Source organism: Grammomys surdaster, unplaced genomic scaffold (assembly GCF_004785775.1).
Source record: "Grammomys surdaster isolate TR1022 unplaced genomic scaffold, NIH_TR_1.0 480, whole genome shotgun sequence".
In the NCBI taxonomy this organism is placed as follows: Eukaryota; Metazoa; Chordata; class Mammalia; order Rodentia; family Muridae; genus Grammomys; species Grammomys surdaster.
Genome location: NW_021604899.1, coordinates 24,564 through 43,319, shown reverse-complemented (window position 1 = coordinate 43,319; position 18,756 = coordinate 24,564). Strand labels below are relative to the sequence as shown.

The 18,756-nt window shown below is 38.9% G+C and overlaps 1 protein-coding gene across 1 annotated transcript; it reads left to right on the top strand.

The window, feature by feature from the left end:
• The first annotated feature begins 2,376 nt into the window (after positions 1–2,376).
• Positions 2,377–3,324, top strand: LOC114632990 (vomeronasal type-1 receptor 4-like). The gene has a single exon (XM_028781592.1). The coding sequence runs from the start codon at positions 2,377–2,379 to the stop codon at positions 3,322–3,324; it is 948 nt and encodes a 315-aa protein (XP_028637425.1).
• The last annotated feature ends 15,432 nt before the right edge of the window (positions 3,325–18,756 follow it).

The window sequence follows — 18,756 nt, the reverse complement described above, 5'->3', positions numbered from 1 at the left end:
CCCCATTCTGTGCAAACAAATACCTTCCAGAAGCTCTAAACTTTCCCTTTGTATCTTATGATGCATTCCCTCCGCTCATTTTGACATGTAATACAAATATGTACTTGTATATACATATATGTATAAATATAAATGATAAATATGTACATAAATAATAATATAAATATATATAAAAATAAAAACATCTAGATATGTAGACAGACAGACAGAGAGAGACCTAGAAAGAGAGAAAGAAAGATTGATAGTTTGTGTTGTATGTGCATATGTCTGTATGCAGCTAGGTAATGGTTGGATGCCCTCCCATATTTTTTTTAACGAGCTCTATCTGGAATCCAGTGTTTGTCTTTTTTTTTTTAAGTTGGTGGTAAAGAATCCCCAGCATAATATACAGATTGTGTGATCTGAACTCAGATACTAATGCTTTTTGTAAAGACTCTTATTCATTGAACAATCTCTCCTGCCCCCATGTCACCTATTTTTGGAGGTTGAATTCTATTCTTACTATTCTTTGTGGGTTCAAAGTTATTAGTCTTTCTTATAAGATTTATTTTTATTATTTGATATTGTGTGTGTGTGTGTGTGTGTGTGTGTGTTTGTGAATGTATTTGGGAACCAGCAGAGCCCAGAAGATTCTGCCTGGAGTTAGAGTTCCTGACTTGTGAGCCACTTGGAATGAGTGCTGTGACCGGAACCTGCATCCTTTACAAGAGAAGCAAGTGCCCCTAAATATTGATACATTTTTCCAGGCTACAAATTTACTAATCTAAGAATTACAGGCAGGTAGATCAATAATGACTTACTAACATCTTTAGGTAGCTAAAAATAATCTTTTGCTAAATAAATATAATACTTTAAACCAGAAGTTATAGTGTGACTGAATGAATTGTTTGCATAATATGAAAGATGCCTCACACACAGTGAGATTAGCTGTTCCTTCTCTTTGCATAAAGACTCAGAATTCCTGTGTGGAATAACATAGCAACAGAAAATTCTTTCAGTTATTTTTTTCTAAAAGTTTGAGACAATAAATACCTTTCTGCATCAGTTTGGGGAATGGCAGGGAAAACACAGTTACTCTTATCCTCAGCACCTCACTGTGAAAACTGTGTAAGGAAGTCTTGAATGAAATCCAAAGGAGAAACCTCACTGTTAACTGTTGTGGTTTTGACCATTTCTGGTACAATCTGAAACTCAAGAGACTTTAGGGTTTAAGTAATACTGGGAGGGATTGTCCTGTCAATTCCAGAGCCTCAGGAACTACATTATGGATTGGGGACCAGGGTCAAGCTAGGAGCACTGCAAATGGAGCAGAGCAGCAGGAAATTCTGAGAACTGCTGTTTCTTAGTGCTTCCTTCTGTCTGTGAACCTACTGTGACTCTAGATTCAGCTTCTCAATCCCCCTTGACACTCAAGCTGAGAGACACTATTCTGGTTTTGTTAAGTGAATGTTTATGGAGAATTCTTCTTTGAAGTATGGCAGGGACATGACTAGCCTCATCTGGACCTTTTATCACATTCTTCCATATGGTCAAAATTTCATACTGAGCCAACTGTCTTTTATTTTAGATTTTAGTTCTCTCTATATATCCCATTTCACATTCTTTTGAATGCATTGTCAAGAAATAACAAATGCTGGATCAGGACAGAGATGTTCCTTAGCTGGTTAAGAAAATGGTCTTTGATGGGTCTTCCTTTTTTCAAAGATGCTAACATGACAAACATTAACTCTCATAGTCTCTCTCTAGCCCTCTCCCTCCACCCTTTTATCCTGCTTTTCTCTATTATGTCTTCTTCCTACTTTATCAAAGTTAAAGTTGTATAAGCATTTACAGAGTTTTAAACTCTAGCCATTGGGGTACAAAGACTCTGTCTCTTCAACTGAGTGTTATATCTGTCTTACTAACATTTAATATCTGGTTTATACTACTTGTCTTTCAACATATTTATCCTTTCTATTCATCTTGCTCAAACATGTCTGTGTCTCTGGGGACAGCCTTTCTTCTCCTTTGTTTGTTTGTTTGTTTGTTTGTTTGAGTAGCTGGATTACATGAAGGATTTAAGTCTTTTGTTGACATTAGTACACTCAATTCATTCAGAAAAGTTAGACGTATCTATTGGAGAAAAATTTAGACAAAAGCATTAGAGAAACTGGGAAGACAGGGAATTCATATCTACAGCCTTTTCTCACTCCCACAAATGCTAACCTAGGATAAAAGTATAACAGATCTCACTATCAGTATACACCAATGTAAAAATAAAAACTTTCTAGGAATTTTTTATTGTGGAAAATTTATAAAAACAATGATGAGATAATAATACTATTTAAACTATGATGACTTAATACACATTTGAATGTTTTCTTTTTGGTTGTACTGATGTGGTTAAATTTGTTTATCTCAGGTGAAAAGAACATGGCTCCTGAGAACTTGCCAATGAGAATTTTGTCCTTTTCTCAGACAGTTGTGGGGATACTTGGCAACTGGTCAATTCTTCTTCATTATGTCATACCTGTAATCACTGAAAAAAGATTGATACCTAAAGACCAGATTTTAAAGCATCTGGCTTTAGCCAATTCCTTGGTTATTATCTCAAGGGTAACTCCTCACATAATGGTACAGCTGGGGTTGCAGTATCTCCTGGATGACCTCTTATGTAAACTTACTCTCTACAGTAACCGAGTGTCCCGGGGTGTTTCCTTACACTGTACCTGCCTCTTGAGTTGTTTCCAAGCAATCACAATCAGCTCCAGACAATCCAAGTGGATGAAACTTGCACACTCAATCTCCAAGTACATGGTTAGGTTCTGCTCTCTGAGCTGGCTTGTGCATCTGCTTCTAAACATCAGGACAGCTATACAAGTAATTGGTTCTCATAATAACAAAAATTTTACTAAGAAAATCAAGTTGGGGTATTGTTCAACATTGGCTTTTAGCAACATTGTAACTCTACTAAACCTTTTCTTTCTTTGTTTTGCTGATGGTCTGTGTTTGAGCCTCATGGTCTGGGCCAGTGTCTCCATGGTGAGCATTCTCTATAGGCACAAGAGTCAACTTGAGTACATTCACAGTGCTCAGCAGTCCCTAAGAGTCTCTCCTGAAGACAGAGCCACAAAAACAATATTGATTCTTGTGTGCACCTTTGTCCTCTCTTACTCAATGTCTGTCATACTGGGTATCTATAACACAATATTTGACAATCCAAGGCTCTGGATAATAAACATATTTACATTCCTAGACACATGCTTTCCCACATTTTGCCCATTCATTCTCATCACTAATAAATCTTTGCCCCAAAGCCATTCTCTCTGCTGTAGGAAAAGGTAATTTTACATGATCATTTGTGTGTTATGATAAATTCACATATTCTTCATCCATTACTGAATATTAGACTCACTCATGACCAGGTATTGTTAAGCAAGTAGATGACTCTGTCAATTAAGCATTCTCAGTTGTTACAGCTATCATAATGCTGGCTAAACAATTCCATGATACTAAGATATCTCTACGTTCATTCAAAATGCTCCTAATTTAGGGGTCATCATGTGCTTAAGATTATATTTGCTTACAGATATCCAATTAGGTGTTGAGATATGAATTTCTCTACAGACATAGGCTGAACTCTTGTCCCACTGCTGCAATTGAATGAAAGAAGAAAAAACACAAAGAAAATCCAAGGTATCCAGAATGTTGAGAATAAAATGTTATTGTGTCCTACTACATTGTATGTATTCATGTCTCAGCTTTACTGATAGCCTGAATCTTCTCCCATGGTCTTAGCTTCTGGCTCCTCTGCAAAATTCCTCTATGGGAAGAAAAGTCAAGTAACGCCTGTTTGCTTTGCCATTGTTTCCTAAGAGTTCCACTTGATACAAGAGATACTGCTTCCTATATCCCTGTTGTGCATAATTGTCATCTCTCTTTCTCAGTTGATTGCACCTAGTGTTCTGTACTATATTCTGGGATAATCCAAAGCTAAGGAGAGTGAGCTCTACACTTCTAAAAACCTATCTCCATATGTTGTTTCATTGCACTTGTTAGTGTTTCTGTGTCTCCTCAATCTCTTCTCCCTTCCACGGAAAAGGTATTAAAAAAAACCAAACCTCTCAATGTGTCTCAATTTCTGTTGGTACCTGTTCAGTAATATATTCATATGTCCCCTTATTTGTGCAATTATTAATCTCATTGTTGACCAAACAGTATTAGGTCATGTGATGGTAAATACTGATAGTCAACTTGACAGGGTATAGAATCACCTAGGAGACCTACTTCTATATATGTCTTTGAGGGCTATTATAAGTTAGGCTAATTAATGGAGGTAAGAGGACACAATATAATTCTGTGTAGCCATCAACCCGTTAGTTAGGGTCCTTAAGTCAATAAAAAGGAAAAAACAAGTGAGAACCAGCATTCATCTTTCTCTGCTATCTGACTACAGATGGAATGTGATTATCTGCCTCAGTGTCTTCCTTGCTATGGTGGAGTATACATTCACACTGCAAGAGAAAATAAACTCCTTCTACATTAAGGTGATTTGGTCATTTTTCCCCCCAGAAAAATGAGAAAATTAATGAATACAAGTAGTTCCATAGCTTCTAAATAACAATGATAAAGTCGTTTGGGCCTCAGAGTGGTGACAGCATTTTAAAATAGAGTTAAATTCTTTAGACACGTTTGTTTCTTCATATTGCTATGATATTAATATTATAATGATTTATGTCAGATGATAGCAAATAATGCAGATTTTTTTTGAGGCTTTCAGTGTGGGATAATCCCACAGGTCTTACATTACTATATAACATAGGGTCAATATTTTTCTAACTTAGGTAGTTAAGATATGATTAGAATCTCAACACTATATACATGAGAAAAAAGTACATAAACTCGAGGAGACAAATCTGTTTGTCTTCCTCTGAAATGAAGTAAATAAGAATGTAAACAAGGATCAAGTTAGTTAAAATCAATGGGAATAAACAAGTTTATTCATTACATACCAGGATTTTTAAGATTTATGTAGTTTTCATCTAATCATATCTCAGTCTGTAGAAGTACTTTTTTCTTTTCTACTTCTGCTTTTTACTAATTTATGTATGTCTGGGGGAAATTTAAAGCATGTGTTTGTGTCTGAATCATGGATTATAGGAAAGAAAAGGGTGGGGTTTTGAGATTAATTGGGTCCATGATTTCATAGATAGTAGAAGTCTGCATAAGGTGATTTTCATTTAGAGAATTTGCGGAGAGCTTGAGGACTGTCTGACATAGTGTGGCAAGTCAGTAATTCTACTACTCTCTCAGACTGAGGGAGAAGGTTTGCTGTGAATCTGAGGAGAGCTTGGGAAAGAGAATGAGTTTGAGGCTAGCCTTTGTTACCTTCTGAGACCTAAGAAACTCTAAAAATGTGTGTGTGTGTGTGTGTGTGTGTGTGTGTGTGTTTGTATGTATATGCATATATGTGTGTATGTATATGTAATCTATATCTCACTACCACCACCAGCACAAAAACTTTTGAGAAATAAGAATTAAAACTAGTACGGGTCTTTAAAAAATTGAGCTTGGACACATTTTGGGTCAAAGTCTTTGTGGGTGGGTTGATGTCCCCATCTCTTCACTGGAAAACCAGTACGGCCACAGGAGTTGGCTACTTTACTCTTCATATCCCCAGCTGCTAGGAGTTTCAGTTAGGGTCACTCCCTAGATTCCCAGAAGCCTACCCCATCCCAGGTCTCCTGCTTGTCCCAGAGATGCTGCCACTGATTTCAGTTCTCACTCCCAGCTTTCTCCAGTCTGGTCTCTCTCCACACCTGATCGCCATCCCTGTTTCCCTCCTCATTCCTTTTCCTACCTAGATTCCTCTTTACTTCTTCCTACCTTCAATTTCCATTTTATTTCCCCTTCTGAGTGAAATTCACACATCCTCCCTTGGGCGCTTCTTAGTACAAAGTTTTGGGGCTTATGGATTGTTGCATGGTTACATTCTACTTTATGGTTAATGTCCACCTTTAAGTGAATATATAACCTGTGTCAGGTTCAGGAGTACTTCATTCATGATGACATTTTCTAGTTCCAGCTGTTCTACAAGATGTGCAGGGATAAAGATGGAGCATAGATTGAGGGAATGGCCAACCAATGATTAGCCCAAGTTGAGACCCATCCCATGGGAGAGAGCCAACCCCTGACACTAATATTGACATTCTGCTATGCTTGGAGTCAAGAGCCTAGCATAATTGTCTTCTGAGAGGCTTCATCCAGCATTGAATGGAAACAGATGCAGAGAACCACATCCAAACAACAGGCAGAACTCAGGGAATCTTGTGGAGGAAGAGTAGGGGAAACATTGAGTGAGTCCAAGAGGTCAAGGACAACACAAAAATACTTACAGAATCAACTAACCTGGGCACACTGGGGCTCACAGAGACTGAACCACCAACTAGAGAGCACGCAGGGACTGGACCTCAGTTCCCCACATATACCAGATGTACAGCTTGGTTTCCATGTGGGTCCCCTAATAATTGGAATAGGAGCTGTCTCTGATCTGTTGCCTCCTACTGGATCCTCTAGGTGAACTGTCTGGTTTGGCCTCAGTAGGAGAGGAGGTGCTTAGTTCTGCTGGGACTAGATGTTCCAAGGTGGAGTGGTACTCAAGGGAGGCTTCTCCTTCTCTGAGAAGAAGGGAAGGGAGTAACGGATTTGTCAGGGTGAGACTGAGAGGAGAAGAGGGAGGGGAATGTGATCAGGATTAAAGTGAATAAACAAATGAATTAATGAAAAACTAGAAGTTGGAATTGCCTTTGTTCTTGGTTATCCTTCAGAATGTGATACTGACCTGGAAGATTCATTCCTACTGGCTGACTTCCACAGTATAGGGCAGTTTTATTTACACTGCTGGAAAAGAAAAGTAATCATCAGTCATACCTAGCTGTGACACTGATCAGGACATGCCCATTGGTGTAATAATGACACAATATGAAACAATATGGAAATAGCAAACCACTTTCTGATTGGATTTAAGTCCTGCTAAAAAAGCTGAAACCCATGACTGCCACCGTTATTAGGTCATGAACCCATGTCAAGACAGGTCACAGACCCTAAGAAAGAACCTGTTACTTTTCCTCTGCCAAATGGACTTAGTTGAAAACTGACTCTTAACAACTTGCTATATCCATAGATTAAAATCTCTCTCAGTTCTCATCAGCTTCTATGTTATAGGATATTTTGTCACAATGTAAACCCTGAGATTGTGTTATTTACTGAAAAAATTTGTTTCAATTGTGGCTCAGCCCTTAGCACACACATATAATTCCTCTGGATCGAATACAGACCTGTCCTTAGTACAGATCTTTAATCTTAAGCCATGATGGAAATTTAGTTTGTAGAAGAATGCACTCATGTTTGAAAGTGATGTCTAATTGAGTGGCAGACAAAGTGACGAATCAGAGAAAGACTTGACAGAATAAGGTATTGCTAATTCTCATAAGAAGAGAGAGGAAAGGGAAGCTACTAAGATAGCAGTTCATGCAAAGAGAAAAGGAGAGGGAGATAGGCAGTTTTACAGGGACACTTGTAGAGACACAGGTAGCAGAGAGAGCACAAGCTAGACACAGTTAAAGAATCAACAATCGAAAGACTGAGAAACCGCCAGAAGATAAGCAAAGATTGCTAGAGTTAGTTTCAGGCCAAACAGAGCAACAAGACAGAGGCTGAGAGAGAAGCCAGTTTCAATCAGTCAGCTTGGAGAGGAGTTTGAGCCAGAACACCTGAGTTGAACCAGCCAGCCAGACGTCAGAATGAATTGGAAAGAGTGAGCTTATTATTCATCAGTAGGTATCAGAGGCTGAAAACATTCTAGGCCTAGATAAGATTGTACTGAGGCTAGAAGCTTCTAGTACTAGGCCTAGGTTAGCAGCTGAGATGATAATTACATCAGGCAAATAAAACTTACATTCACACTTTTGCTTACAGTGGATGGTGATTAACTCAGAATTATAACTGTCCTAATTCAGGAAAAAAATTCTCGTCTATAAACAGTATGTATCTATCATTTTCCCTCTCAAAATGTTCAGGAATCATTGGAGAAAAGAATGTAGGTAGAAAGGGTATAAGAGCTAGAGGTAGTGAATGAGTATAGGGAAACAATGTTTTCTGTGCACAGCAGGGCAGCTGCACATGCGAAGTCATCATGGTTTTGACAGCATGCACAAGATCTGTACAAGTCCAAGCCAGACCAAAGCCCACCAAACAAGATGGAGATTGACAGTAAATTCTACCCTACCTGTGGAGCTACTGGCAATTGCCACATCTTGGGAGAGGGAGAGAGTTTTCTCTAAGAGAGCAGTCCCTGATAATCAGACAACACTCCTGGAACATATTTGTGCAGTATGCATTGGTCTTGATAGGTTTGTTTTTAAAGCACAGAAAATTAGTAGTGAAGGTATGGTGGTAACTGAAAGAATTTAGGAAATGGGTGAACATGATTAAAACAGCTTACACCAAACTCTTAGAGAACTAATATAAAATTTTAAAAATAGAACTTACATTTGATTAAACAGTGATTTTTTTCTTAGCTAGTCTGAGGAATGGTAGTTATTTGATTTAATTTTACTGCACTTCTTCACTGAAAATTTTGTCTCAGGTTTGTGGAAAGATCTCAATTTACTTTTCATATACAAAGTACACACACACACACACACACACACACACACACACATGCACGGATAGAAAGTCCTGTTACCTATGCTTCTTCCAAGAATCTTAGCTGATAGTTAAAAAATAATTCCCATCTAGTTCTGAAGTACGTGTATGAATATGCTTGTTCATTTCATTTCATCATACAGGGATTCAATAGCTTCTACAGGACAGTCTCACATCATTTACTGAATAAGCTGAAAGCATAACAAGTATCAACCACCACTTTTCTAACTTTCCATCTACAGATAGAAAAACACAAATACAATTGTTTGACCACCAATGCTATGCCTTTACTCTATGTACCCAAGCCTCTGACATTTCTAGTAGAATATTATCCTTGTAGCTCTTTCCTTAAACAAGAGCATAAGCACCTTTCTTTTATCAAGCAAGGTGTGTGTGTGTGTGTGTGTGTGTGTGTGTGTGTGTGTGTGTGAGAGAGAGAGAGAGAGAGAGAGAGAGAGAGAGAGAGAGAGAGAGAGAACACCTTGGGTCTCATTCCTGAGAAACCAACTTGAATTTTGATATAAGCTCTTCCATCTAAGATTAGGCTGGAGTGTCAGCCATAGATATCAGCCTTTCTCCATTTAGCCATCTATGTCTCTGGTCCCAATCTACCAGGTAAAGTTAGAGAAGTCAAGTATACATGTCATGAGTGATGCTGCAGGAGTTAAGAGCATTTGCTGTTTTTCCAAAGGAAAAAAGGACCAGTTTTCAGTTCTTAGTACCCACAAACACTCTGCTTCAACTCCAGGGTATCTGATGCTCTCTTCTGGCCTCCCCAAAAAACTATACACTTGTGTGCAGCACCCACCCACATATACATATACACATGCATGTGCATATACATATTATACATATACATATCATACATATATCATACATATACATACAGGAGAAGTTATGGGAAAAGGGGAGTAGGGGGTAGATGGATTTGTGTACACATAAATAAAAATAAAAATGTCTAAAATAAAATCTTGGTTTTTTTTTCTTTTTTGAGTCAGAGTTTCTCTGTGTAGCTCTGGCTATTCTGGAACTTGCTATGTAGATTGATTTGGCCTCAAATTTAGAAATCTGCCTGTTTCTATCTCCTTAGGGTTGTTTTAAAGGCACGTGCCACCATGCCTAGCTAAAAAATTTTAAAAAGAGAATCTCCTTCCTCTCATCTAGTTACTCATTCTTTTATGTTGTAGAATGCTATTAAAAATCAGCTCATAATCATTTTTTCCCATACACTCTGATAATTATCATTCTGGCCTCTATTCCTGTGAATCTGCCTACTATGCTATGACAATCATCATTCTGTTTTCTGTGTCTATGAATCTGTCTACTGCGCTATGTCCTGTAGATGAAACTATACAATACTTTCACTAGTCATATTTTACTTAATACAGTCTCTTCAGATTAATTCATATCATATCTTGTGTTTGAATTTCTTTCTTCTGTGAAGATAAAAAATAACTTCTGTACATTTAAACTACATTGTCTTTTTTCAATTTTTATTATTTTATTTATTTACATTTCCATCATTGCCCACATCTCTTTCCCCTCTCCCGCAGTTCCTCATCCCATTTCGTCTCCCCCTTGCCTTTGAGAGGGTGCTCCCCCTTCCATCCTTCCCCCTTTCCTTGGGCCTCAAGTGTCTTGAGGATTAGGTGCATCTTCTCCCACTAAGGCCTGACCAGGCAGGCCTCTGCTATATTTGTCCCAGGGGCCTCAAACTGACCTGTGTATGGTCCTGGTTGGTGGCTTAGTCTCTGGGAGCTCCCTGGGGTCTGGGTAAGTTGAGATTTCAGCTCTTCCTATGGGAGCTCTCCCTTTCAGTTTCTTCAATCCTTCTCCTAATTCAACTATAGGGGTCCCTGACCTCTGTTCAATGGTTGGGTGTAAGTATCTGCATCTGTCTCAGTCAGCTACTGCTAAGGCCTCTCAGAGGACAGCCATGCCAGGCTTCTGTCTATAAGCACATCACAGTATCAGTGTCAGGCCTTGGTGCCCTCCCATGAGATGGATCCCAAGTTGGGCCAGTCATTGGACTGTCTTTTCTTCAATCTCTTTTCCATTTTTGACCCTGAAGTTCTTTTAGACAGAAACAGTTCTGGGTCAGAAATTTTGACTGTGGGGTAGTAACCTTGTCCCTCTGCTTAAGGCCCTGACTATCTACTGGAGGTTGGCACTTTGAGTTCCTTCTCACCAGTGTTGAACATTTTGGCTAAGGTTACCCCCATTGAGCCCTTAAAGTTTCTGGTACTTTCTAGAAGGTCCCCCTCCCATCCATCCCTATGCTGCTTATCTCCATTCATTGGCCCGCTGGGCTTCTCTACTGTCCTCCCCTCCATATCTGTTCCCTGTTTTACCCTCCCCCTCCCCTCTTCAACCCAAGCCCCTCCCTCCCTCTGCTTTCTGTGATTATTTCCTTCCTCCTTCTAAGTGGAATTGAAACATCCTCACTTGTTCATTTCTACTTGGTACACTTCTATGGTCTGTGGGGTGTGTCCTAGGTATTCTGTATTTTTTGGCTAATATTCACTAATCAGTGAGTACATACCATGTATGTCCTTTTGGGTCTGAGGTACCTTACTCAGAATGATATTTTCTAATGCCATCCATTTGACTGCACAGTTCACAATGTCCTCATTTGTATTTTATTTTTATTGGTTTATTTATTTACATTTCAAATGTCATCCCCTTTCCCTGTTTTCCCACCACAAAACTGATATCCCATCCCCTCTCCCCTGCTTCTATGAAACAGTTCCCCCACCGACTCCTGCCTCACCACTCCTCTGCTGGGACATTGAGCTTCCAAAGGACCAAGGTCCTCCCCTCCCATTGATGCCAGATAAGGCAATCCTTGCTACATATGCACCTGGAGCCATGGGTCCCTTCCATGTGCACTCTTTGGTTGGTAGTTTAGTCCCTAGGAGCTTTGGAGAGGTCTGGTTGGTTGATATTTTTGTTTTCCTATGAGGTTGTAAACCCCTTTAGCTCCCTCAGTCCTTCCTCTAATTCCTGCATTGGGGTCCCTGTGCTCAGTCTGATAGATGGCTGTGAGCATCTGCATCTGTATTGGTCAGACTCTAGCATAGTCTCTCAGGGGACAGGTTCCTGTCAGCAAGTGCTTCTTGGCAACAGCAATAGTATCTGGGCTTGGTGCCTGCATATGGGCTAGATCCCTAGATGGGGCAGTCTCCGGATGGCCTTTCCTTCAGCCTCTGCTCCACTCGTACCTACATTTCCTTTAGACAGGACCAATTCTGTATTAATAGTTTTGAGATGGGTGGGTGGCCCCATCCCTAGACTGGGAGCCATGCCTTACCTTTGGATATGGTCTCTACAGGTTCTCTCTCCTCTTTGTTAGGTATTTCAGCTAATGCATTCCAGTTGGGTCCCTGGAGACTTTTGCTTTCCTGGCATCTGGGACTTTCTAGTGGTTACCCCCAGTTTTCCATCCTCCACTGCTACACACCTCTGTTCAATTTCCTGACCCTGTGTGCTTACCCCAGTCTCCTCCCACACTTGATCCTGTACCCCCCTTTTCCTCCTCCTCTTTCCTCCCTGCCAGGTCCATCCATACCTCTACCTCCTGTGATTATTTTGTTCCTCTTTCTAAGTAGGACTGAAGCATCCACACTTTGGTCTTTCTTCTTCTTGGGTTTCATATGGTCTGTGAGTTGTATCATGCCTATTCCAAGAATTTTTCCTAATATCCTCCACTTAACAGTGAGTAAATACCATATGTGTTCTTTTTTTTTTTGTTCCATCCATTTGCCTGTGAATTTCATGAATTCATTGTTTTTAAGGCTGAGTAGTACTCTATTGTGTAAATGTATGGTTGGGAGATTTTTATTGACTGCTTTTAATTCCCTAGAGATTAAATTGCTTATTTGGTCTTGATTTAACTTTAGTAAGTGATACATATACAGATTATTATCCAATTCTTTTATATTTTTTAATATGGTGTAGTATTGATTATTAAGTGTTCCATTTGGATTCTATGAATTTACTAGATTTCTATGATTATGTTTTTTCTTTCATTTCTGATTTTGTTAATTTGGATAGTTTCTCTACTTTCTTTAGTTAATTTGATAAGGATATGTTGATCTCATTGATTTTCCCCCAAAACAAATTATTTGTTTCATTGACTCTTTGTATTGTTTACTTTATCCTATTATATTGATGACAGACCCCAGTTTGAGAATTTCTTGCCATCTACTGCTCTTGGGTGTGCTTACTTTGTTTGCTAATCTAGAGCTTTGAGGTATGCTCTTAAGTTGCTGACTAAACTTACTGTTCAAAATATAGTTTATTCTAAGTCTTAGATGAAAAACACCAAAAATCACAGTTTCTGCAGAAATGGAGTTGTGACAATGGTTCATTTGCATTGAAAGGCATTCTCAGGTTGTTCACTATAATGTGAATAGGTGACAAAATTCTCTTCAACATAGGGCTACATTCAATTTTAGAGTAATGATTATTAGTCAGTGGGGTTTTTGCTATGTTAAAATACACACAATGAGATTGCAATACTTTGCCAATTTCACTCAAATTCAGTCATTTTAAGTATGTTATTTTTACTGTGGGGCTATCACAGTCCTGCAGCCCTGCAAATTTACATCGTGCAAAAAGGAACTGTGTCCATTAAACATCAATGTCCTAATCCCTATTCTCCCTAGCTCTGGTGAACAACATATTTATTTTTCAGTCTGTATGGTTTTGTTATGCATACTCCATGTATGCATAGAGTTACATAGTTGTCTTTTGTCAGATTCATTCCACTTAGTCCATGAATTCTATGTATATATAATTTTGTTATTTTATTCTTCCATCCTTTGTCATTTCTGTTGATTGGTATTCCTGGCTACTGGGACAACCTTAAGAATTCTGCTTGGGGATTTCTTTCAGTTCTTTGGACTGAAGAGGAATGGCTCAACATAGTCATTGTGTTAACTTGTTTGCTTACTTGCTTTTTGAGACTGTGTTTCCTGTTGCCTAAATTGAGCTTGCATTCAATATGTAGCTTAGGAAGACCTTAATTTCCTGATGATTCTGTCTTTCTCTTGAGAGCTAGTATTACAAATCCCTGACTCCACAGCAAGGAATTAATGAATTGAATGATAATTTTGTCGTGGTTGTTCTTTTTTGTTGTTTGTTTTTACCTAGAGTGGATCCATCTTTCCCTATTATTAAACATAGATCCTTTGCTCATACCATTATAATTTGAATAAAGCTTCCTTTCCCTCTACTCCTTTCAGTTCCTTCCTATTTCCTCTCTGGTTCCACGCCATTTCTTTCTCTCAATAGATAAAAAAACAGGCATTGAAAAGACAAAGTAACATCTTAAAAAATGAAGCATCATAAGATAAAACAAAAAACAATCTATCAAAATTGGACAGAACAAGCAAACAGTAAAATAAAAGAGCTCCAAGAGAAAGCACAGATATCAGAGACCTACTTGTTCACACACTCAGCTACTTCATAAAATTACTTTACAAAATGATAATATATGCAGTGTACTTGGTGCAGACCATGTAAGTCCAATGATTGCTGCTCCAGTCTTTGTGAACTTGGCACAGATGGTTTACAGACTTTTGTTCTCCTCATGTTCTCTATTCTCTGTTATCTTCCCAACTTCATGTGCTTCCTCTTCTACAGGATTCCCTGAGTTCTTGTCAGGAGCCATTTTTCCTGCTTCTCTGAAAGTCTGCCTGCCAGGCAGAGTAAAGTCAGGTCAGGATCTGCTGGCAGATTTTCTGGCCTGCTGACTCATGGAACGATAAGATGAGATACATTTGAGGCTCAAGGCGAGGGGCTGAACATTCTATTAACCTTGGTGGAAGGAACACAGTGACCTACAAATGAGAACAGATATCTTTTGTATATATCAGGCATTGTTTCTGCTAGCTTGTGATTTTGTTTCTCATGACACTGTGGGGTATAAAAAGTTTGCACAGATTAAACTTGATTCAGCAATACTCACTGACAGCCCTCTTGTATCTATCTCTTGTTTCTGTGTTTTCTTTCTGCCTTTACTATCATTAGACCTCACTCCCACTCAGAGTACTGTTTGATTCCTACCAGCTAGCTCTGGCACAAGTTTTCAGGGGGCAGATTTGAGGGAGGGATTTGAAGGAAGCATCTCATGTACATCTGTGTGTTCTAAGCTTAGTCTCTCTCTGTCTCTCTCTCTCTCTCTCCCTTGCTCCCTCTCACTCTTCCTCCATATCTATGTTCTGCCTATAAGGCTTTGTATTTTTTCCTATCTGTTGCTGGGAAAAGTTTCTCTGAGGATGGCTGAATAAAGTACTGATCTCAGTATCGCACAATATCATTCGGAGTCATTTTATTGTTACTTTTTTTTTGATAAGTAGTATTTGGTTGTACCCTGGAGCTCTGGTCTATCTTATCTTGGGTTCTTAATGAGCAAAGCAGTGTTGGGTATGGCTTCTATGTCATGGAGTGATCCTTAAGTCAAATCAGGCATCAGTTGGTTATTTACACATGGTTTGTGTCACTAATTCCCTACCGTATATTTCACCACAGAAATATTGTAGATCAATGGTTTTGTGGTTGGGTTGCTGTTCACATTTCACTTTTGGTAGTCTCCAGAGTACCCTTCAGTGTCCAAAACACTAGAACATAGGGATGAAGGCTCTATGTAGGCCTCAGCTCTACTTCATTAAAAATGTGTTCTGAGTTGGTGTTGTCTTCAACAATGCCTTCAATTTGTGCAGAACAAACTATTTATTGTCAACAGCCTAAGTTTGGGTTGTTTGGGGATTTCCATGGTACCCTTCGGGACAGCGACTCAATTATATGAAACCTAGTTCTAGTACTGGAAACTTTAGGCAAATGAGATGAACTGTTGAGGTTCTGTCTTTCTCATTATTTGGAGAGTTCATTTTGATCACCTTAGGCATTATAGGAAGCTTCCACTGCACTAGTTTTCACACTGCTGCTCAGATGCTCTACAATTCTAGCCATTTCTCCACTCATCCTGTCCCTAAACCCCATGTCCCCTTCCACATCCTTGTATTTCCTCCCATTCACATCCTCTCCATGATGCTCAAGTCCACTCATAAAATCTATTCTATTTTGTTCACATGGTGAAGTCCATATATACCCCTCCTGTCTATCTCTATGCCTAACAATTCTGTGTCTATGGATTGTAGCTTGATAACCATTTATTTAACAGATAATATCTACATATAAGTGAATGCATATCATGTGTATTTTTCTGGGTCTGAGTTATTTCCCTCGGGATAATTTTTTTTCTATTTTCCATACATTTTCCTCAAATTTTATGATACCATTTTAAAAACGACTTGACTTCATTGTGTAGCTGTACCATATTTTCTTATCCATTCTTCTTTTGAGGGACATCTAGATTGTTTCCATTTCCAGGGTTTTATAAATAGAGCAGCAATAAACATGGTTAAGTGAGTGACTCTGTGGTAGGATGAGGCATCCTTTGAGTATATGCCCAAGGATTGTACACTGAGTCTTGAGGCAGATCAACTCCCATCAGTCTGAGGAACTGCTCAACTGATTTCCATAGTGGTTTTACAGGTTCAAATCCACCAACAATTGGGAAGCATTCCCTTTGCTCTACATCCTCATCAGCATGAAATTTCACTTGTATTAATAAATAAATGAATATCAGGATTATGGATCTCCCTATGCAATTAGGGCAACCATTAATAAAATAAGTATCTCATGTGATTCTCCTTAAGCCTCAGTGTAGACATTGCCTGATGCTCTGAATAAAATTGCCTATTGCATGCGAATTTAATCTACTTCATTTTTTAGGCCCCACGCTCTCAGGATCATGGAGTTAACTGAGGCAGAAAACACTTGTCTATTTCTTCTGATTAGGTTTGGCTTGAAGTCTAATTTCTTAGATATTAGAATGGCTACACCAGCTTGTTCCTTACATCCATTTACTTGAAATATCTTTTTCAACCTTTTGTCCTGCAGTAATGTCTATCATTCAAGTTGAGCTGTAACTATTGGATGCAACAAAAGATAGGTTCTGTTTTCCTTCATTCTGACAGGCTATGTCTACTTATTGATGAATTGAGACAGATGATATTGAAAGATATCAATAACTGATGATTGCTGATTCTTGTCATTTTCTTATTGTTAATTATGATGGTGGAGGTGATATGTATACACTTCCCTTCTTTTGATATTTCTAGTCTGAGATTATTTTTCTCTGTGTTTTTATGGTTGTAGCTAACCTCTTTAGGTTAGAATTTTTCTTCTAGCACTTTCTATAGGGTTAGTTTTATAGATAGATACTGTTCAACTTTGACTTTACCTTGGGATATCTTATTTTCTCCATCTATATTGATTAAAAAGTTTACTAGGTATGGTAGTCTGTTCTGGCATCTATTGTCCCTTAGAGTGTACAAGACATCTGCCCTGCATTTCTGTCTGTTAGATGCTGTATTCAGAAGTCAGGTGTAATTTTAATAGGTCTGGCTTCATATGTTACTTGGTCTTTTTCTCCTGAAGCTTTTGATATTACTTCTTCATTCTGTACATTTAGTGTCTTGATTATGTGACAAGGGTACTTTCTGATCCAATCTACTTGGTGTTCTGCATTCTTCTTGCACCTTCATAAGAATAATTTTTCTTAGGATAGAAATTATTTCTATAACTTTTTAAAAGAATATTTTCTGTACCTTTGACCTGGACTTCTCCTTCTTCTATTATCATTACTCTTAGATTTCATCTCTTCATAGTGTCACAGATTTCCTAAATATCCTCTGTCAGGAAATTTTTAGATTGAACATTTTCTTTGACCAATGTATCCATTTTGTCCATATGGTCTTCAACACCTGAGACTCTTCCATCTCTTGTAATATGTTGGTGAAAACTTTCACTTATTGAATTCCCTAAGTTTGGACCTTCTTCATTAATTCTAATTTCATCTTCAGGTCTTGGATAGATTTATTCATTTTCTATTTTTAATTTAATTTTACTTTTTACTTATTCACTTTACACCCTACTCCCTAACTCAATCTTAGCAACCCTATCCCATAATCATTCTACTGTTTCCCCTCTCCATCTCCTCTGAGCTGATGGGTACTCCCTCACTCTGGCACTTCAAGTCTCTGTGTGTTTAGACACTTTGTCTCCTATTGAGGCCAGAAAAGTCATCCCAGCTAGAAGAACATATCCCATGTACAGGCAACAGCTTTTGGGATAGGCCCCTCTCCAGTTGTTTGGGACCCACATGAAGACTAAGATGCACATCTGCTATGTAAATGTGGGGATGTCTAGGTCAGACCCGTGTATGTTCCTTGTTCAGTGGTTCAGACTCTGAGAGCCTCAAGGGTTGAGGTCAGTTGACTCTGTTGATCTTCATGTGGAGTTCCTATCCTCTTTCGGAAAACAATTCCTCCCTCCTACTCTTCCAAAAGTGTCCCCAAGCTCCATCCACTGTTTGGCTGTGGATGTCTGTATCTGAGTCAGGTGCTGGATAGAGCCTCTCAGAGGACAACATGTTCTTGTCTGCAAGCACAGCAGAGCATTATTAATTCTTTCAGGGATTGGTGTTTGCCCATGGAATGGGTCTCAATTGGGCTAGTTATTGGTTAGCCATTCCTCAGTCTTGGCTCTATCCTCTGTGCCTACATTTCATGAAGACAGAATAAATTTTGGGTTGAGAGTTTTGTGGGTGAGTTGGTGTCTACTACTCCACTAGGCTTCCTGCCTGGCTATAGGAAGTGTCCTCTTCAGATTCCATATGCCCAGTGTAGTAAGTCACAGCTAAGGTCATTTCATTGATTCTTGGGTGTCCCCTTTATCCCAGGTCTCAGTCTCATTCTGAGATGCCCCCACCTCATCACCCCCATGAGCTACAGATTTCCATGGTGATCTGGCTATCTTCATTGTGGGAGGGTTCTAAGACACTATTGGATACGTATTGTCCTGATGTTACTAACTGTGTTTTAACACAGAAACCTAGACATCTGTGATTTGGATGTTTGTAGGTCCTAGTGATGATATCTGGTATTGTCTCTGATGGGTGGGTGTCTTGCTTCTTGGTTTCAGCTTCCACTTTGGAAATTA

What these genes read in the sequence shown, in the direction of transcription:
- LOC114632990 (XM_028781592.1), top strand. Translation starts at nt 2,377, where the DNA reads ATGTGGTTAAATTTGTTTATCTCAGGTGAAAAGAACATGGCTCCTGAG.